Source organism: Tupaia chinensis, unplaced genomic scaffold (assembly GCF_000334495.1).
Source record: "Tupaia chinensis unplaced genomic scaffold, TupChi_1.0 Scaffold140534_1, whole genome shotgun sequence".
Taxonomy (NCBI): Eukaryota; Metazoa; Chordata; class Mammalia; order Scandentia; family Tupaiidae; genus Tupaia; species Tupaia belangeri.
In genome coordinates this window covers 678,558-701,557 of record NW_006200409.1, presented here as the reverse complement: position 1 = coordinate 701,557, position 23,000 = coordinate 678,558, and the positions used below count along the sequence as shown (strand labels likewise).

Below are 23,000 nucleotides of genomic sequence, written 5' to 3'. Positions count from 1 at the left end.
AAAGGCAGCCCTATAGGAAAAGAAATGAAATTGTGTCCATCTGCTAGTGACATGATTTTATATATAGAAAACCCTAAAGACTACCAAAAACTATTACAAATGAATTCAGTCAAATTACAGGTTGCAAAATCAGCATACAAAAATTAGTAGCTTTCAACTGGGTTTGTCAGGAAAGTCATGACACATTTTTGCATAGAAAAACAAAAATGTCATGACTTTTCCGATGACTCAATATATACTAATAACAGCTATCTGAAAATGAAATTAAGAAAACAATCCCACTTACAAAACAAAAAAATTCTTAATACTTATGTATAAATTTAACCAAGAAGGTGAAGGATCTGTTCCCTGAAAACTATAAAACACTGATGAAAGAAATTTAAGAAGACACAAATAAATGAAAAAATATTCTATGTTGATGATTCAGAATAATTAATATGGTTAAAATGTCCATATTACCCAATACGATCTGCAGATTCCACACATTTTCTATCAAAATTTCAGTCACTTTCCCCAGAAATAGGGAAAAATCCTAAAATTTATATGGAACCATTAAAGGCCCTGAATAGCCAAAGCAGTCTTAAGAAAGAAAAATACACCTAGAAGCATCACATGCCCTGATTTGAAAATATATTGAAAGCTCTAATAGTTAAAACAGTATGCTCCTGGCACAAAAACAGACACACTCACCAATGGACTAGGATAGAAAGCCCAGGATAAACCTAAGTGAGCTGATTTTGACAAAAGTGTCAACACAAAATGAGGAAACGACAATCTCTTTATCATAAATGGTGTTAGAAAAAGGTAGAAATTGCAGGTGGAGGTGCACTCTGTTTGAGAGCCGAGAGCTGCCCTGACTTTTTGGCTGGGGGAGAGGGGAGCTCTGAGGTTGGGAGCAGGGGCTGATGGTCAGCCCTGCCTCAGTTTCCCTGACTGGGCAGGGGACTGCAAATGGAGGTGGACTCTGGAAATTGAATCCTTATCTTACAACATATTCAAAAATCAATTCAAAATGAGTAAAAGACTTAAACATAAGCCTGGAACCAGTAAAGCTACTTGAAGAAAACAGGAAGTTCCACAGCAATGGTCTGAGTGTTGATTTATTGGATAGGACTCCAGAAGTACAGGCAGTGAAAGCATAAATAGACAAATGGATTGCTTCAAACTAAAAAGCATCTGAACAGCAAAGGAAAAAGCAGACTGAAGAGGCAACCCACATACTGGGAGAAAATATTTGCAAGCCTTATATCTGATAAGGAGCTAATATCCAAAATATATAAGGAACTCAATTCAATAACAGCAACAACAAAAAAGCTTGTTTTTTAAATGGGATCTGGACAGATATTTCTCATAATAAAAAATATGCATGGCAAACAGACATGAAAAAATGCTCAACATCTCTAATCATCAAAGAAGTGCAAATTAAAATCACAGGCTATTTCCTCACACCTGCTAGATGGCTTATTATTAAAAAGTTGAGTGATAACAAGTGTTGGTGAGGATATAGAGAAAAGGAAACCCTTGTGCACTGCTGGTGGGAATATAAATTAGTACAGCCATTTTGGGAAACAGAATTTTAAAAAGTTTGTAGAAAAATGGAATTAAAATATAGGTTTATTTTTGTACCAAAATTTTCAAAATTCATAGATTTTTCATGATAAGATTTTCAAAATTCATATATTTTTCATGATAATTACTTTCCATGAACTATTTAAAGATCCCTCAAATATAGAACAAAGTTTTTAGTTTTCTCAAAAAACTAAAAGTAGAATTACCATATGATCCCGCAGTCCCACTTATATATCCAAAGGAATTAAAATTGTTGTTTTGAAATGATACCTGCACTCTCATGTTCATTTCAGCACTATTCACAATAACTAAAATATGCAAGCAACCTAAGTATTCATCAGCTATATATATATATATATACCCACAATGGAATACTACACAGTCTTTAAAAAGAAGGAAATTCTGTCATTTGCAACATGTTGAAATTGGAAAACATGTTAAGAGAAATAAGCACCAGCACAGAAAAATAAGTACTGTAAATCTCCCTTTTAATCTAAAAAAGTTGAAAGAAATGAGTGGAAAGGTAGTTACCAGAGTCTGGGGAGAAGGAAGAAGGATGAGGAAAAAGATGTTCATCAGAGGGGTACCAAATTTCAGTTAGACTGAAGAAATAAGTTTTAGTGATTTATTGTACTGCATGGTGACCACAGTTGTTACTAATATATTGTATATTTCACAGATACTAAAAAATTTATTTTTCACCTTTTTATTTATCTATTTATTTTTGCTAGAATGTGCATACACTCTTCAGAGAAATAGATAGGAAGAGAAGAAAGCACCCCCTCCATGGCAAGTGGTCATACCACAATCCCTCTCCTCCATCTTTCTCTCCTTTCGGGATTTTGGGCATATGTGCACATGTACCAGGTGTGTTTGTGAAGCCTCTGGGTCCAGGATTCAAACTGTTTAGTAGGCCATGTGGGATCCTGCTGCCTTAGCCATTGGGCCATGGAACTGGCTCTTTTCACATTCTTACCACAAAAGACAATAAGGTACTGAGGTGATGAATATGTTAGCTTGATTGAATTTATAGCAGATACATTGATTAGAACATCACATTCTATCCCATAAATATATAGCTACTATTTGTCAATTAAAAATTAGGCCCAGATGCAGTGGCGTAGGCAGTAGGGCACTGCTGCATGATAGTGGAGCCATGTGGGAAGCCCTTGATTTGGATCCTGGGTCGGCCTGAACATGCCAAACGCACTCACTGTGATTGTTAAGGCCGTAGTCTGGGGAATAGTGGGGAATTGCTTCCACAGGTCGTGTCAAAATACTGTTTCTTTCTCCTTCCCTCCCTGCCTTTCTCCCACCTCCTTTCTCTCAAGTAAGAGAGAATAAACTTTTAAAATGAATAAAAATATAATTAATTATTTTAAAGATCTGGGAAAAGGAATTGAAATACCTCTGATTATTTTAATATGCACATAATATGTAAATGAGTGTGCATATGTATTTTAATTAGCGCCTAAATATTTAACCCTAATTATGTCATTTACGTGATAGTTATAAAAATAATTAACATCAAGTACTTTTTATAGAAGTCTCATCTTTTTTCATTTTTCTCCTCAATTGTCAGTCTGAATATGGTCAGAACTCATGCACCAAAGATAGTTATTAACTCTGATAAAGTCATACTTTTTCTTTATTCTTGATAGAGCATATGTGTGCACATACAACAGAGAGAAAGAGATGAGCACCCTCCACAGGGCCTGGTCACAATGCGATCTCCTTCCTTCAGTCCTCTAGCCAGCCAAATCATAGACACTTGTGTGTTCCCAGTGTGCCTGAAGCCAACCAGGCCTTGGACTTGAACTGTGGTTGTAACGTAGGAGCTGGTCTCTCCTGAGCAGCACATTTCCACTGTGCCACAGAGCCAGTCCAATAAATTCATGTTTTGAGCAGAAATTTTGTTATCGTTTCTAAAATGTGTTATCTGCTCTGTGTTGATGCCATTCATTGCAGACAATAACCTGAAAGTTGTTTTATAAGGCTAAAACCCTTGCCAGTCTTTTTAGACCTTGCCTGATTTAGATTCATTTATAAAAAGGATAATGTGCCTAAATCCAGTTTATTTTTCTTGGCCATTTAATCAGCATTTTCCCTTGATACAAGTTTAGCTATTCTTATATAACCTTTAATAGTTGAAATCCAACTTCTTAGTATGCTTGTGTGATAATTACACTGTCACTAGTTATATGCTTAGATAACATGCTTTTTTAAAAATTTCACTAATATGCTATGACATACTATAAAAATATTTTGCTTTAAAAATAATCAGATGATGCAGACATTTTTGAAGGAATACAGTTCATGCACTGTGACTATAGCATTTTGTTATAAACAGTTTTACCTATATTTTGAAAATTTGAGAGACTATTCCTACACTATCATATCTCATTGATTTGGTATTAAAATTTTTTATTTTTAGTTAGATTAATGAGGTATCATTTACATAAAGTAAAATTTATCCTTACTAGATATGTAGTTGTATGATTTTTTTTTTTTTTTGGAGAGATTTTTCACTGTAGGGCGCGTGCGCTCGCCAGACAGACAGAGAGAGACATAGAGACAGAAAGCGAGAAATCACCCCCCAGGGGGGATGGTCACGCCGCAATCCCTTCTCCTCCATTCTCCTCTCAGGCTCTTGGGCACGCATGCACATGCGCCCGGCGTGAGTTTTAAAGCCACCCAGTCCGGGACGTGAACCGCGGTCGACTACGTGGGAGTCCAGTGACATAGCCATTACGCTAACTGCTGGTTCCCGTAGTTGTATGAATTTTGACATATGTATATAGTCTTGTAACTATTGCCACAGTAAAGACACAGAATATTTCCATTGCCCTCAAAAGTTCTCTCATGACTCTCTGTTCATCTTTCACCGTCACACACCCATTTCAGCCACTGGCCACAATGATCTATTTCCTGCTCCTCTATTGTCTTTGATGTCTGGCCTTTTCCATTTACCGTAATGCTCTTGAGATTTATCCCTGCTGTTCCATGTTTCAGTTTGTTCCTTTGTATTCCTGAGTGATAGTTCATTCATTGTGTGGCTATATCACAATCTCTTCATTCTTTCTCCTGTTGAGAGACACTGAGGTGTTCAGTTATTGGTGATTAAAAATAAAGCTTCCATAAACATTATTGTACAACCTTATTGTGATGATGCATGTTTTGTGGTGATGCAAAAAGAGAACTTTTTCTTGGGAAAAAGTCTAGGAATGAGAGTGCAGATTGCTGGGTCATATTGTAAGTATAGGTGTAATTTTATAAGAAACTGCTAGACTGTTCAAAAGTAGCTATTTTCTTACAGGCCCGAGAGTCTGTCTAAGATAATTTCTTCTGCCAAAAGAACTTTGATATTTCCTGTAACACCAGGTCTACTGGCAGTGATTTCTCTTGCCTTTTTTGTGATCTGAAAAAGTATTTAGCTCTCATTTTTATTGTATATGTAAGTATAGATTGACTCACTTTTTTTAACATTGGGTCGTCGGAAAAATCATGATCCTTTTTTTTTTTTCTTTTTTCTTTTTGGAGAGGTTTTTTGCTATAGGGTGTGTGCGCTTGCCAGAAAGACAGAGAGACAGAAAGCGAGAAATCGCCCCCGGGGGGATGGCCACGCCACAATCCCTTCTCCTCCATTCTCCTCTTGGGATCCTGGGCACGCATGCACATGCGCCCGGTGTGAGTTTAAGTCACCAGATCTGGGACTCGAACCACGGTTGACTACATGGGAGTCCAGCGATATAGCCATTCCGCTAACTGATGGTCCCCAGTCATGATCCATTTTTGCAAAGAAAAACAGAAACGTCATGACTTTTCCAAAGATCCAATACTTTAAAATTTTCATTCCATTGTCTTCTGGGTTGCAAATTTTCTCAAGAGGTCTGCTTTAATTCTTTTCCTATTTTTTTAATATGTAATGTTTTTTTCTCTAGTTATCTTCAAAATTTTATCTTTGGTGTTCAGCAGTTTAATTGATGTAATTGGGAGTTATGATGCTTGGAATTCTTGCATTTGTCGTTTGATGTACATTATTATTTTCAAAAAATTCTCACCTGTTCTCTTTAAATATTTTTTCCTGCTCCTTTCTCTTTTTCTCTGGGACTTAATTAGATTGTTTGACATAATATTCAGTAACCCTTACATATTATATTCCTTTTATTTCGCTCTTTTTTTTTTCTTTTGTGTTGGTTTAGTAACTTCTATTTATTTATCTGGTCACTGAAGATAAATTTCTTTCCTCAGCTGTGTCTAACCAACTGATGAACTTGTTTAAATAATCCTTCATTCCCAGTATTATACCTTTTTTTTAAAAAAAATAGCATTTCCATTTCTTTTTCTCATAGGTGCTATTTCTTCTGAAATTCACCATCCGTGTAGGTATACAGGCCCCCTTTTTCTCTAGATTCTTTAACACAGAATAGGCATAGTTATTTCAAAGTGTGTATGATAGTTCCAAATTTCAAATCATCTGAGTCTATTCTTTTCATTCTTTTCTCATTCAAAAATGAGTAATTTTTTTCTTGCTTGTTGTGTATATCTTCTCATTGTTTATGATATGCCAATCATATCTGAAGAGCTCATAGAGAATGAGATAAATGGTATTTATGCCACTATTATGGGAGGTTGAGTCAGTTTGGTCAGAAGCTGAGCTAGGCCTGGGATTTATTATTGCCGTAGTCACTGTCATTGCACCATAGCTTTCAAATTCCTCTACGTGGCTGCTTCAGTGAGGGGATCTAGGTGCTGGAAGACGTTCTCAGTGTTAGTGTACCACCCTCACTTGTTTGTTATCCATGCACAACCGAGCCCACACAGTGTTCTCTTTCTACCCTCTTGCAGCTCCACCAGGAATAGACCGCTCTTGTTACACTGCACCAGACTTGCACTGGGGATGGAGTCACCCTCAGAGTGTTAGTTTGCACAGACACAGAAAAGGACCAGTTACAGCTGGGGAAGGACAGAGGAAAAAAATAGTCTACCTCAGAGGAAGAAGCAGAGAACCATCTCCTGTCAAAGACCCCATACAGACACCAAGTAGAGTTCTCCACCTACCAGGGGAGAAGCAAGACACTCCCAAGCTTTATGACCTAAGAAGCTACAAGGAAGGAGTTATTTTAATTTGCTTAGTCAGCTTTGCAGTCTTACTATTTATAAGTAACATTGGCCAGAACTAACTTTTCAGTGATGTCCTTTCAGTACTAAGTTATATAAAATCTGTGGTTATTTCCTTCAGTACTGATTTTCAGTGCAGACAGTTGGTTCAACTTTTGTTACATTTTACCCTTAGGTGTTTATTTTTTTTAATGCCATTATAAATTTTGTTTGTATTTATTTGCTCTTATAGAAATAGAATTTACTTTTGTTTATTCATTTACAACCAACTACCTTGCTAAATTCACTCACTAAATTCTAGTATGTTCTCTGTAAATTTTAAAGATTTTCATATGCACATAACCATATCATCTGCTAAAAATTACATTTTTTGTTTTTTGTTTGTAAGAATTTGGTGTGTAAACAAATACCGAAAAATAAGCATAGTAAACAAATATTTTTGCTTATTTAGCAATTTTAAAGACACTTCACCAACAAGTACTATTTTTTCCATATAAGAGGTTATTTCTGCAAAATAATGTTTATCTTCCTATGGAATAACATCACGGTTTCAGATTTTAACCAAGAGAAACAAGATTCATGCTGGTAAAATAACCTGCAAATCCTGCCTGTTCTTGTAATTAGTACACTTTAAAATTCTAAGAAAGATTTTCCAAAGTGGGAAAAAATACACTTAAAGGCGATGGTAGTGGGACCAGCAGGTGGCATAATGGTTATATCAGTGGATTCCATGTAGTCAAGGGTGGTTTGAGTCCAAGATCCAGTGGCTCAAAACTCACACCAGGCGCGTGTGTGCACGTGCATGCCATCCCCAAGATCCCGAGAGGAGAATGAAGGAGAAGGGATTGCAGCACGGCCATCCCCTGGGGAGTGATTTTCACTTTCTATCTCTCCAGCAAGCACACACCCTATAGCAAACATCTCTCTTTTACAAAGAAAAGATGGCTGGGGCCTCTCAAAGTAAATCCTTGCCCCCTAAAGGGCTCCCCTACTATCTGTAGGACAAAGAAAAAACAATGGTAAAGATAAATTGAAAGCTAAGTAAAGAAATAAACTCATCTGATTCATGCAGTTATCCTTGTCATATAGTAAAGCAAGTAAGTAGAACTGTACAGATAAGTTTTCTATGAACTAAATGGTATCTGGCTCCAGTACTAAGGGTGAGAGAGGTAAAACACCTACATTAATTATCAATGCCAAAATAAGATCGCTACTTTAAAATAGATTTCTTTCATGGTTCGTACCTAAAATTCTTAAAATATTTTGATATTCCTTTAGACAAGAAGTAATTCACATATAATCAACATAGCACTAAACTAATAAGATAGGTCCTCACACACATCTTGAATTACTTGAGGAAGTATTGCCATTCAGTGATTTTTTCAGAGAATGTCACATTGTACAATGGCACAGACAACACAGATCTTCTCCAGTGTTTCCCACAGATACAAGATGGGAAAATTAGATTACAATATATTTTATGAGGAAAATGTTCGTTTCTCAAAACTGTTCTCAGAATTAAACACACACACACACACTTTTTTTTTGTTAGCATGCACATGCACTCGAGAGAAAGTAAGAAAACCTCCCCCATAGGGGATGGTCACACTGCAATTCCTCCTCCATTCCACCTCTTGATGGTCACACTGCAATTCCTCCTCCATTCCATCTCTTGGAATTCTGGGCATGCACATGTAGTCAGTGTGTCTCAAGCCGCCAGATCCAAGACTTGAACCTGAGGTCGGCCGTATAGGGTCCAGCTGCCTTAACCAGCACAATGGCTGGCCCTCAGATGCTTAATAAACCGTATAGGGTCCAGCTGCCTTAACCAGCACAGTGGCTGGCCCTCAGATGCTTTCTATGCTGTAATTTTTTAGAGAGTGAAAACGAAATTTAAGAAGTGATCTTTTTTTTTTTTTTTTTTGGAGAGGTTTTTGCTATAGGGCGCGTGCGCTCTCCAGAAAGAGACAGAGAGATAGAAAGCGAGAAATCTCCCCCAGGGGGGATGGCCACGCCACAATCCCTTCTCCTCCATTCTCCTCTCGGGATCTTGGGCACATACACACACACGCCTGACCTGAGTTTAAGCCACCGGATCTGGGACTACATGGGAGCCCAGCGACATAGCCAGCACGCTAACTGCTGGTCCCCAAGAAGTGATCATTTCTATTAGGTAAGAGAATTAATACATATGATAAATTTTGGTCTTGATGTTTATACAGTTTTCATAGAAAATTGTTTACAAGTTGAGAAACTAAGGCACAGAAACTTAACCAAGCTCATTTTCAAAGTGGGGTTTAATAATAAAAGTGGGCTCTGATTCTCAGGGTAGAGTATAAAGGCTGATATCCTCCCAAAGATGAAAAATATATTTTGGTAATATTAGTCATTTTTGAAATATATAATATGGATTTCTTTAAAAGTCTTTGGCATTTGTGAGAGCCTTTGGAGGCTGAGGTTTACATGGTACTGCCAACATCCCATGTAAAATGGCAGGGGAGCTGGCTTTCAATTGAGCAAAAAGCATTAATCCTAATTTCAAAATAACCTGAGTTCATTTGGCACGATTATATAAATTGACAGTATAGCTTATAAGTCCCATAAAATGTAACAGAGGCCTGTAGACCTCAGAGTTCATGCATATGCGTTCTTCAGTGAAATTTGTATGACCGGAACTTACTCTACACTTCAAAGTGCAAACTTAATCAAGATGTCTTGTTCTAATTTTCCATAAGCCCAACTATTCAAAGATGTCAAACTTACCACATGGGACAACCATTTCACATATGGTATGATATTAGCTTCAGATTCAAGTATTTATAATAACGATCCCACACGAGAGTCTCCTCGTACTGCTGAGACATGAGCAGTGAAATTTACGTAGCTCAGATTGGCAGTTCCCTCTGTGTGTGCTTTTAATCACAGAACCGCTAATTTCATCAATTTGTACTTGTAAGAGCTCAAATAGGTTAATGTAGCCATAACCTACTAGTACAGAACATGCTATATAAAAGTAGGATTATTTTCAAGTTACTGTTTTTAAAGTGCTCCATGTGCTATATGAAATTAAACTTTCAGATTTGTAGAAACCCGTTATGACTAATGATAGTTTTACAAAAGATCAGCATTTAAACAAAAATGACTTCTTCAAGTATGAATACAGAGAATAAGAGATGCAGAATTCTTTAGGCACATTTGAATCCAAGTAATAAAACAAAAAAACTACTAAAGCACATAAGAGAGATGGGAGAGGCATATAGCAGGAGGTGTGGGAGAAGCTGTGGTGGAATGTCAGAGTGTCAGGGACTAAACTGTAAGGTAACAGAATGTGAACTCAAAGTGGTTCTGAATATCTGAGTACCAAATATTTGTCCAACAAAACAGGAACAAAAGTAAAATACTTACTCAATTCTTATCAGAAGAAAAAATAAAACATGTCTGTCCCAAAAACTTAGAAGCTGTACCATAAAGATATTTTTAAAGAAATTTCATGGCTACTAGGTTGCTTCACCATGTTGTCATCACTGTCTGCACCAAAAATCTCCATTATCAAAGCATGAATTAATGTAGTCATTTTCCTCTTCTTGCTCTTCTTCATTGTATTCTGCCTGTTCTTCAGCATCTTCATCCTCATCCTCATTGCCTTCTTTGCTCTTATCTTTGCTTCCTTCTTTCTCCTCATTTTCCTCATCTGATTTTTCACCATCATCTTTCTTTTCCAGTTCCTTGACTCTTTTCAACACATCTGCAGAGTATTAGTGACGGAACTTCCTTTGACTGTATTTTTTGCCTTCTGGGATCTGGGGCCTGCTTTTTTGCTTTTCCTTGGCATCATCTCTCTTGGAAATCTTCTCCAATCCGGTATCCATTCTTTGTACACCTTTATGTATCTTTTACTATACTTTTCAATATCTTGTTTTTCTTCTTGGGTTTCAGTAAAATACAGCATTCTTTTCATTGTTTCTCTCAACTCCTGTTTCAAGGCCAGCATATATTCTTCGCCTTCTCCTATCTTCAGAGGCACTGCCTCGTAATCTATATCAGGAAACAACAGGGGAACCTTTGCTCAATCCAGCTGTCTCAGTATTAAAGATGTAAGCTGCAAGGCCTCTTCCTTTGTTCCAGTTATACCAGGAGACTGGGCAAATTCTGCTCACTAAGTCTCCAGGCTAGAGCAAAACTGCAGCTGAAGCGCCGGCTGGCAGAGAAAGGGTGCGGGCAGAGGGCGCCAGTGCTCAGAAGCCTCCAGTTCCACACCCGGAGCAGCGTACACCACCCTCTACATTTTAATTCTTAATCTGTATTTTTTGCTTCATTTTTCCACTTTGTTACACAAGCTAAGAATGTAATATGATGCTAAATACAAGTGTAGATCGTAGATAGCAGTTTCATTTCTATTGTCAAATATGATATTTGCCATATATTCTTATAAGAATATTCCTTTTCAGAGTAAATTAATTGTCATCTGATCCTATTTAAGAGTAGAGTTTTTGGGAACCAGCAGTTAGCATAATGGCTATGTCACTGGACTCCCAGCATCTCGGACCCGGTGGCTTAAAACTCACGCCAGGCGCGTGTGCGTGCGTGCCCAAAATCCTGAGAGGAGAATGGAGGAGAAGGGATTGTGGCGTGACCATCCCCTCTGGGGGGTGATTTGTCGCTTTCTGTCTCTATGTCTCTCTCTCTGTCTGTCTGGCAAGCGCACGCGCCCTATAGCGAAAACCTCTCCAAAAAAAAAAAGAATAGAGTTTTTATCATAAATGGAGACTTATTAGAGAAGTTGCAAGGCTTTATTCTCATGTGTGACTTAAAGTTCTTAGTACTACCAAAATCTCCTTTCTGTAACAATTTACTTGGAAAGCTACTTGACCATACTTAAAGTGACGTGCAAGGGTAATATCCTCCAATATGCAGGGTCTTCAAAAAGTTCGTGGAAAATGCATATTATGAAAAAACAATTCATGTTTTTAAAATATTTTTGCACCAAAATAAGCTAGTACTTTCATTCTAATTTTCCACAAATGTTTTGGAGTCACCTCATATAAGTGTTGCCTTGACAGTAAAAATAGTGAACTTTCCCTCCTACTTTAAAGCTTAGAAATGCCTAGCAGGCTGGGATGTTGCTAAGGGTACTTACATATCTTTTTTAAATACAAAGAAGAAGAAAGAATAATTTATAATAGAACAATGTATTCATTATGTAGATGCATTGGCATACTACCATATAAAATATTACCCATGAAATATCCAAGCAACTTTTAGAGTAGATACCACTCTCATGCAGAATCATTGTTTTAGAGGGTAATGGCACAGGCTTACATTAATAGCAGTCTTCCTTAATTAGAGATGATTCAGTTAGTGCTATTCAGAAATACCAACTGTCACTAGAATAACTTCAGGGCTTACAGATATAATGACAGAAAAGAGAATGCTTTTCTTGTACCTAGGTCAAAGTTTATTCATTCAACAAATATTTATGGAGCATCTACTAGGTACTAGTCTAATAAAACTGAATGAAATGGACCCGCTACCCTCTTAAACCTTATGCTCAGAAGAGAAGGGCAATAAACCAGTAAGTGACTACATTTCATACAAAGTAATGATAAATGCTGCAAAGAAAAATAAGGCAAGGTAAGGGGTAGCAAATGATCTTCCCATGTGTGCTGTACTGTTAGGATGAGCGGGAGAAGTTTGAGCAGAGCTCTGGGTGACTACCAGTAGGATGAACTTTCTATGAAGAGGAAAGAGGGATCACACTTGTGAAGAACAGCAAATGCTATTTAGCACCTAACATGCCAGGCTCCCCATTAGGCACTTTATTTTCCTTGTCTAATTTATTACTCCAAAATGAGCAACGAGGAAATCGATTCACATATATTAGAAAGTGTTGGAGCCAGGACTCAAACCCAGAACTGCCTGGTTCCAAACCCAAGGTACTAGATGAAAGGGGTTTTCAGGAGCTCACTTCCTCTTTTTTTTTTTTTAAGAGATTTTTTTGCTATAGGGTGTGTATGCTTGCCAGAGAGACAGGAGGTCAGAAATCACCTCCAAGGCAGGGTGGTGGTGGGGTGGCCACACCACAATCCCTTCTCCTCCATTCTCCTCTTGGGATTTTGGGTACGCACACACATACACCTGGAGTGAGTTTCAAGGCACCAAGTCTGGGACTTAAACAGCGGTCAGTCATGTGGGAATCCAGTGACATAACCATTATGCCACCTGCGTGTCTGGGGGAGCCCACTTCTTTTAGTGGTCTGTCACATTATGGTAAGAATACTTTAGTTCTATTCAGAGAATGGGGGACTGGGTAGAGAACTCGGAAACATAGTCATTCACAGTTCTTCATGTAGCAGTCTAAACACATTAAAGAGTAAAAAAGACTTGGAAGTATTGTGAACGGAAAACATTTCAAACTAAGTTAAAATAAAGTACTCATTTTGTGGACTTTCTGTGCCTTTTATTCTACTTGCTGAAGGATTTTTTTGTCACTGCTTTAGTTAATAATGTTGACTAAGCAGAGATATAAAACTCAGTCATCGTCACTGTTTAATGCTATAAAATTTTATTATGGTAGATTTAACACAAGTAATTGTAAACCAAGTGCTTTCTTAGGTACCCAAGTCCCATCTGGTGGTGAAACATGCATGTTAATGCTCGCTGTAGAACTGAAAAACTTAGGTGGGAGAAATTGTGTCATACTTTTTACCCTTATGGGATGGGGTCTTTTTAAGGGCTATTCAGTTTGTAAACATATTTATACTCTTCGGTACAATGCACTGTGAAATTGGGTCCAGATTCATTAAATAAGCATCATGGCTAACAGTTGAGTGTTGCTGCCTCCAAGCAGTATTCTAAGTGCTTCACACGCTCTGATCCTTTCATATGACTGGTATATCTAAAATCACAGGAATGTTTCATGGCTTACATCTGTTAATTCTAGTAACCCTGATTGTATCCCTAGGATAACTGAAGGAGCTGTGTGGTATGTTAAAACTTAGTTAAGGGAAACTTTGATCTAATTTTAAGGTGATTAAACAGATACTGAATCCCCAAAATGTAAGAATGTTGGTGTCACTTTTGGTACAATTTGTATTTATCTCAAGTATATGAGCTTGAAAAAATAAAATTAAGATACATTACTTTTTTTAGATTTAATCAGATAGCAGTTAAGAACATACAGAAAGGCACCATGTAAAATGGTTGTGGGCATAGATCTTTCTGTTGAAGTGCCTGAGTTCAGGTTCTAGTTCTTTCATTTACCAGCTCTGTGATCCTGGCTGTTTATCCAACCTTTGTAAGCCTCAGTTTCCTCATCTGTAAAATAGGTCCACTAATAATACATATCACCTTAGGGGTTTTGTTTTTTTTGGAGATTTTTGCTATAGGGCATGTGCATTCCCCAGAGAGATAGAAAGAAAATGAGAAATCACCACCACAGGGGATGGTCATGCTGCAATCCCTTCTCCTCCCATCTCCTTTTGGAATTTCGGGCACACACACACATACTCCCGGCATGAGTTTCAAGCTACCGGGTCCAGGACTCAAACCGTAAATTTGTCAACTACGTGGGAGTCCAGTGACATAACCATCCCACCATCTTCTGGTCCCTCTCCTTGGAGTTTTAAGATAATTTGAGTAATAATCTTTATAAAGTGCTTGGTAAATAGCAGCTAAAATGTATTAAGAACCGTCATCGGGGCCAGCAGGTGGCTTGGTGGTTAAGGGTGCTGAACTCCTACATGGCCTACTGTAGTACGAGCCCTGGACCTGACAGTTTGCTTTCTCTCTCTCTCTCTCTCTCTTTCACTCTCTCATTTACTCACTCCATCCTCTCTGGTCAAATTGAAAAAAGAATGAATTAATAAATAAAGTTAAATAAAATAATTTTTTAAAAAGAACCATCATCATCATCGTTTTTGTTAAGTTGAAAAACACCTGAAAGGAATATAAGTAAAGGAAGAAAAATTTCTTTCAGACACAAACTACTTGAAGTTAAAGAAAATACAGACACAGTAGCCTTACTGAGATATTTCTTTTAGTGTAAGATGTGTAAGACCAAATTATTTCAGTTAAGATGTCTTAATTTTATTTAAAAGTAGCCTCAGAATGCATTTTTAAATAATTAAATATTTCAACAGTAGAATTCATTTGAGAAACAGAACTTTGTAATAAATTATAATATCATTGTCTCTAAAAATAGCAAATTCATTATTAATTGTAGTAAATAGAGCTATATTGTAATATAGTGAACTCCTTGGCTATTTTTTATGTTAGATATATCTTTTTGAAGAAGTTTCACAACCAGTTAAGCAATGGAGTTTTAAATGACTATTGTGGTTTACATGTAAGTTTCAAATCTAATACTATGGCATTAAGATGTTTCTTTCTTTTTCATTTTGTCAGAGGGCACATGTACTCACCCCAGGGAGACAGAAAGAGAGGGAAAGGGAGAAAGTACCCCTCAACAGGGTGTGGTCACACCAGTCCCTTCTCAATTCCTCCATTTTTTCAGGATTTGGGACATGCACACACATGTGCCTGTTGTGTTTTTCAAGTCACCAGAGCTGGAATTTGAACCTTGTGGTCATCCATGTGAGATCCAGGTACCTTAACCATGAGGCCACAGGGCCAGTCCATAATAGATTTCTTAAATTCTTTTTTCTTTTTTTTGGAGAGGTTTTCGCTATAGGGTGCATGCGCTCGCCAGACAGAGAGAGACATAGAGACAGAAAGCAAGAAATCACCCCCCAGGGGGGATGGTCACGCCGCAATCCCTTCTCCTCCATTCTCCTCTCGGGATCTTGGGCACACACACACGCGCCCGGCGTGAGTTCTAAGCCACCGGGTCCGGGACGCGAACCGCAGTTGTTTACGTGGAAGTCCAGCAACATAGCCACTACGCTAACTGCTGGTTCCCAAATTCTTTTTTTTTTTTTTTAAAGAAATAAATTTTTGCTATAGGGCACATGTGCTGGCTGGAGAGGCAGAGATACAGAAAACAGGAAATCACCCCCCAGGGGGATGGCCATGCCACAATCCCTTCTCCATTGTCCTCTTGGAATCTTGGGCATGCATGCATACATGCCAAGCCACTGGGTCCAGGACTCACACCACGGTCAACTATGTGGGAGTCCAGCAATAAAACCAATTTACACCATGTGCTGGTTCCAGATTCTTAAAAGATAGTGGTTTTTTTCGGAAGTTGTTCAAAGATCCTGTTACTAATTGTTCAGAGATTCTGAATTAGATGGTTATTGGTATTTGTTTGGCAGAGAGTTTCTTTGGAGAGTTTATGTCAGCCCATTTCTTTTATCACATAAAATAAGAATTCAGACATTTAAAAACATGTGCCCAGAGGGATGTGTTACTTTTAAGAATACGTTAGAATTATTGAAATCATTTTAGGTAAAATTGGAACTCTAAAGAAATAAACAGAAATGAAAACAGAAAATTTTCAGAAACCACCTAAAACTTTGCACATAGTTCTATTTTTTCTATCCGATGACTTATAAATGTATTGTTATCCTCATTGAATTGAAATTTCTGAAACACTCAGCGTGTGTACATTAACCAGTTATGTATGTAATAATTACCATTTGTTTTAATAAAGGTTCAGAAGCGGAAAGAAGTGATATTCTATGGATAGCCATGGCAGGAACTCATCAGATATGGGCACTCCTATTGGACTCTTGCAAACTGCCGAAGAAAAAGTAAGTGGTAGGGTCTGTCTGGGCAGACTGTGCTACTACTTGGAGTTCACAGCATTTCCTTTCCCAAAGTCACCACCCTCACAATACTCACTGTACTGTCAAGATAATACACAAGGTTATATGGCCAGAACAGTCCAGATTCTCAGTGGCTTTAAACAAGCCCATTTCTCTTCACTCACATGGGCTCAATGGGAAACACTACTCGACTACCCAGACCCATGCAGCAGCCACCATCTGGAATTCTTAGGAGAACTGGAAATATTAGGTAGGTCCACACAGTGCAAACATTCCAGTCAGTCATTCAGATAGTAGAGTATCACACAGCAGAGTGGTTAATAACTCAGGTTGTGAAGTCAGACCTGAGATTGAATCCTGGTTCTGCCACTTATTTCTGTGTGTGTTTAGGAGAACCATTTGGACTTTGTAAGCCTCACTTATTTATATCACCTCATAGGCTTGTCTTCACAATTAATAATGTACGTGAAGGGGTTAGCATAATGCCAGGCCTGTACAGTAAACATACATCGCTTTGCTGCCACCACTGGGGATGTAAGGATGAAGAGGGTAGTGTCTCTACAGAGCTCCTTGTATCTTTATCACACAGCCTTACCTTTGCTGTATAACACCCCAAGCAGAACTGATGATGTTCATTGCAATCTCTCTACCCCATGTGTAGTTACATTACTGCACTGATAAATTCGCCTGCCCTCCTTCTGTCTTCCATTTTTCCCTTGCCCTGTCTTTTGAGTTTCACTTAAGTGTAATGTTTTCTCATATTAGACTGCCTCTTAAAGGAAGGGACACTGTTTCATTCTTTTTTGTGTCCCCAGTATGCAGCACAGCACCTGGTACACAACAATCACTCTGTAAGGGTTTGCAGAATAAATAAATGAGTGGAAGTCATAGATAGTAAAAGCTGTCAGATCACCATAGAAAGTAAATTCTGGTCATCTCAGTTACTGTTATGAGTAGAAAGGAGCAATGGTATAAATAATTCCAAATATATTTCAAATACCGTGTGTGTGTGTGTGTGTGTGTGTGTGTGTGTGTGTACATTGCTTTGGAATACATTTATATAACATTTTATATTACTTAATCATTCACCCAACAAGTATTTATTAACATTCTATATGCTAGGCACTATGCGAGACAATGGGAATGAAACTACATGCACATTGTGTTAAGGATAAAATGAAAAGATGTGGTTGCTGTCTTCAGTGGGCTTATAGATGCTAAGATCAGCAAACAAGAAATAGTGTGTATAAAAGGAATCACTGCAGTAGTTCCTTAAATTGAAATTGTCTTTTGTGTAATGAAAAGAACACCCTATATCAGTAAGATTTGAGATGTCAAAGGCCTCCCATTAGATACTTCTACACCAGGGCCTGCTAGAGGAGGAGGAATCAGACAGGGGATCTGGAAAGTTTTCCAGGCAAGAGTTAACGCTAGTGATCTTAGTAGAAGTCAGATCATGCAGTGCCTGTAAATTCTTTTAAGAGATTTGGACATTCTATAAGCCTTTATAAAAAGTCTTTAAGCCGGGAAGTGACATGATTAGATTTGTGTTCTTGAAAGAACAGCGGCAGTATTCAGAGTGGGGTAAGTCTGAAAAAGGACTGCTGAGGTGGCTAGTGCTAAGATGGCAGTAGCCTGACTGGTGAGGTTGCTCATAACATTTTACACGTGGGATAATTATAAACAGCAGAGAGAAGTAACAGCTTGATGAATATGCTGTTCTGGGTGATAGCTGTTTTGGGCACAGTTAAGGGCTGCCTATATCTCCTGATTAATAGAATTGTCACTTTCATTCATAATAGGAAAATGGTCACTCAGGTCACATTGACCTGCATCTCCATTTTAAGTATGCTTTATGTTTATTATTGATCTTCAGATGGTAATGAATCCTAATGTTTTAAGAGTTACTGCTTTTCCCAACTTTTGTATTTAATTAGGGAAGTTTTTGTTTGTTTTGTGGAGGGGAATCATGCATACACACTTGGCATGTTTTCCAAGACACTGGAATGGGACCCAAAATGTGGTCAGTCATGTGAGATCTGGCTTTCTCACACAGTACTTAAGTGTTGTGCTGTGGGGCCAGACCAGGAAAATACTTTTGCAGTGTTAAACTCCTTGTAATTACCTTTCAGTTTATTTGTTTTGGGTATTAGTTATTACATGCATTTCTTTAACTAGCTGAGTTTTTAAGGTTCTTTTTCTTCCATCTCCTGCTTACTACCTAGCTTAGCTTGGGAATGTATCAGCCAATAAGTGATGGCCATTTTAGACTTTTGTGTATTGTACCATGTTTGTAATGAAATATGTGTAGGCTCTCATTCTGGATGCTAGTCTGCTTTTTCCCATCACTCAACACAAATACTACCATGTCTTCCTTACAGTTCTTAGAAACCAAGGTTTAAAACTTTCTCAGCATTACAGAAAGAATCATTGCAGTAGGTCTTTTAAGTAGAAGTTTTCTTAGTGTGCATAAGAAATTGATTTGTAGCATAATCATCCTTAAAATGGTAATGCCTGACCTGACCATATTTTAAACACTCTTTTTAATTCCTTTCCCTAGTCTGTACTTACATACATGAAGCTAAGAAGTCAAGAAATTCATGGGACCAGCAGTTAGCATAATGGCTATGTCACTGAACTCCCATGTATCTGACCACAGTTTGAGTCCCGGACCTGGTGGCTTAAACTCACGTCGGGCGCATGTGCATATGTGCCCAAGATCCCGAGAGGAGAATGGAGAAGGGATTGAGGCGTGGCCATCCCCCCTGGGGGGTGATTTCTCGCTTTCTGTCTCTCTTGTCTCTCTTCTGTCTTTCTGGCGAGCGCATGTGCCCTATAGCAAAAACCGCTCAAAAAAAAAAGAAAGAAAAAGAAAGAAGTTAAGTTCAGATGGGGAAAAAAAAATTCTCACAAATGATCTGATCACTCTTATCTGATCATTCTAACCTGTCATGGATTTCCTGTCTCATCTTTGAGAGTGGTTTTGGTTTTGTGTGTATCAAAAGAAGTAGAAAGGTCCCTACGCAGGGGCTAAATAAGTTAACGATTAGAAAAACTACATGAAAGCTGACTTGTACAATTTAACTAGGCTAAGATTACTAGGTTTTTAAAAATAATGCCTATTACACTCATTTGTTTAATGACTGAGTTGGACGCAATATATCACATGTTGACTCTACCTATAAACTTGTCTTTCAGTGAGTTAAAAAAAGGAACTTGCCTTCGGTTTGCTGGAAGTGGAAATGAAGAGAATCGAAACAATGCATATCCTCACAAGGCAGGCTTTGCCCAACCTTCAGGTCTTTCTCTGGCTTCTGAAGATCCCTGGAGCTGCCTATTTGTAGCAGATAGTGAGAGCAGTACAGTGAGAACCGTCTCCCTGAAAGATGGAGCAGTGAAGCATCTTGTTGGAGGAGAAAGAGATCCCATGGTAATGAAAATCCCTTCTACATTGTCTGCCCAGGCACTGAACAGGACAGCAACTTCCTGAACTATGGAGAGTTAAACAGTGTAGGAGAGATTATTCTTGGCCTATCCATGAGATAAAATGGAACTCAAACCAAAAGAAATGTGTGAATTTATAGAAACACAAGTAACAAAACCATCTAAGAAAAGTAAACACTCTACTTGATTATATATACATGTTAAGACTTCAGAGAGAAAAAAGGAATAAAATATTAATAACTAGAAAGAAGAGAAAAATGTAAATTAGCTATTTGGCAGCGGGTTAGGAAAAGTGTCAGATGACTAGCAGACTTGACCTCTTCCTGACCAGATGTGTGACTGTGGTGAGTAGAGCTACTGAACACCACACATTAACACAGGTTTAAAATTCCTTCGTTTTTGTCTCATCTGAACCAAGTTTCTAGTGCTATTTATAGAAAATCAGACCTTTTCCTTTTGGACTTTAATAGCATATATATACAACTGTCTTCATTTTCACTTCATATCCTCTAAGAAAGTGCTATAAAAATGTTAATGCCTACTGTTTTATTTTTTCTCTTTATAAAAAATGAAAGAATTTATTTGCTTTTGGAGATATTGATGGAGTAGGAATCAGTGCAAAGCTTCAGCACCCACTTGGAGTAACATGGGACAAGAAGAGAAATTTACTTTATGTGGCAGACTCCTATAATCACAAGGTGAGGCCTGACAATGATAGAATACCTCGCTTTTCACAGACGGTATCTAAAATGCTGAAAGGTTGGTGAGACTCCTACAAGTGCCTCTCTAAAATACAGAGAGAAATAGCAGTCTTTGACATGGTATACTAGCTTGTTCTGTTCTATTCTTGGTCTTTTCACTGCCAAGAGTTTATGATGTTACTCAGAGTTAGGGTAAGCACTAAACCATCTCTGATGCTAAAGACAGAAATTGTGAATTGCTTCCATCAAAGCTGTCTAGTAATATATGCAGTAAATTAGGAGAAGGTAAGTAGCAGGGAAGTTAACATGTCAGCCAACAAATGAACAATTTTAAGCTATTACATACCTGCAAAGCCTGTCAGTTATATTTTCAGTAGCTCTTCCATTTTTGTCTATTCACTTGTTTCGGTTTTCATCACATTCTTATAAAAATCAATAGATAATAAATGTTATTACTTTGTGATGAGATATAACTGACAGTCATTAAGTTTAATAAAGGTAGCAAATCCTCTGGCAGTACTAGATAGATGCCTATAAGAATAAACACAGTTCAGTTTTAAAAATATTTCCCATTATGAAGAAAATCAGTAACATTTAACTTTTTTTTAATTCTAGGAATAGTTTTATCAAAGATTGCTTCTATGAATAGAAGGCAAGATGTAACTAGGAATTTTTGCATAGTTTTTTAGTTTCTAAAATGAAGTGTCTCCCCATAGACTGTAATTTTAATGTTTGCCTTTTTAAGAAAATAGGAGTTTTTGAGAAGTTAATGGAAAAAGCATATGAAAAACTAAGATGATTTTCAAGTTTTTTGTACCAAAATAAATTTGTACTTTATTCCATTTTCCATGAACTTTTTGCAGTCCCCATGTTTGGCAGTATCTATTCTTTTTCTGGAATATATTAGGAATACTAATGACAATCAGAAATTCTGCAGTTTAATTGATACGTACCCTTGCATACTCCAACAATGAGATTCTTCAGATATGTACATTTTTCTTCTTTCCTCTTTAGATTAAAGTTGTGGATCCACAAACAAAAAACTGTACGACGTTAGCAGGAACTGGAGACGCAAATCATGTTATCAGTTCCAGTTTTACTGAGTCAACCTTTAACGAACCAGGAGGATTGTGTATCGCAGAGAATGGTCGCTTATTGTATGTAGCAGACACCAATAATCACCAAATTAAAGTGATGGATTTAGAAACAAAAGTTATTTCTGTGGTAAGGATTCTTAAATATAAGTTAAAGGAAGTGTTTTTAAGACTGGTAGAGTGTCAGCAGCACTGAGAGGAATTTTGGTTCAGCCGTCTCTAGTTTTGAGATTGATGCATGTTGGGATATAGTAGTAAGGAGATGCTTTCTTTGATAAGCAGGACTGCTTTGAGGATATCCTGTTATTCCTAAAATGAAAGTTCCATCTGTGCTGAGAGTTTCACAACGATAATAGAAGTTGGAGAGAATTTGATGAACCTTCAAGGAAAAAAAGAGAGGACTCAGATCTGGTTTTTTGTTTTGTTTTGTTTTTTTGTTGTTGTTTTGAGAAGTTTTTGCTATAGGGCACGTGTGCTCGCCAGACAGAGAGAGACAGAGAGACAGAAAGTGAGAAATCACCCCCAGGGGTGATGGCCATGCCACAATCCCTTCTCCTCCATTCTCCTCTCAGGATCTTGGGCACTCACGCACACGTGTTCAGCATTGAGTTTTAAGCCACCGGATCCAGGACACGAACCGCGGTCGACTATATGGGAGTCCAGTGACATAGCCATTACAGTAACTATTGGTCTCTCAGATCTGTTTTTAATTATATAGGCATACTGACATACTCTGTGGGTTGGGTTATGTAGCTTTGTTTCCTATGGTGAACCCATTACCAAATAATATTCCAAAGGAAGCTTTAGAAGCTGCATTTCTTAGACATTAAAAATAATATCATGAGAAAGCTAAAATAAGTTATCACCATTTTTTAAAAAAGAATTATTTATTTATTTATTCATTCATTCAATTTAATTTGACCAGAGAGAGAGAGAGGGAAAGTGAGAAGGCAAGCCATGAGGTCCAGGTCTTGAACCGTGGTCGACCATGTGGGAGTGTCCAGCACCTTAACCACTATGCCACCTGCTGGTCCTTATAATCACTTTTTAAAGATAATAGACATGGTCCCTAATAGGAGGAGATTTCAAAAAGTTCATGGAAAAGTAGAATGAAAAGATAAATGAAAAAAATACAAACTTTATTTTTCAACATAATCTCTGTCAAGTACAAGACACTTATAAGCAAGAAGACCAGGCATCAAGTCCTTCCCTATAAGAACTTTTGGTCTTGGGAATTTAACCATGTCAATGCAGTCATTTTTTTTATATTATTAACTAAATTAAAATAGGTGCACTTTAAAGATTTTTGTTTTTGTTTTTAAGATTAGGAAACAGAAATAATTCAG

At 37.6% G+C, this 23,000-nt stretch overlaps 1 protein-coding gene and 1 pseudogene across 2 annotated transcripts in view; one reads left to right on the top strand and one right to left on the bottom strand.

Moving 5' to 3' along the window:
• The window catches only part of NHLRC2 (NHL repeat containing 2), a 62,371-nt gene that overhangs the window by 32,260 nt on the left and 7,111 nt on the right, over positions 1-23,000 (top strand). For both annotated transcript variants that reach the window (XM_006162764.3, XM_027766073.1), the window contains 4 exons: positions 16,301-16,400; positions 19,614-19,845; positions 20,435-20,557; positions 21,575-21,784. In XM_006162764.3, coding sequence (XP_006162826.1) covers positions 16,301-16,400; positions 19,614-19,845; positions 20,435-20,557; positions 21,575-21,784 — 665 coding nt within the window. The remainder of the gene's footprint in view (positions 1-16,300; positions 16,401-19,613; positions 19,846-20,434; positions 20,558-21,574; positions 21,785-23,000) is intronic.
• Positions 10,142-11,980, bottom strand: LOC102477848 (DNA-directed RNA polymerase III subunit RPC7 pseudogene; annotated as a pseudogene).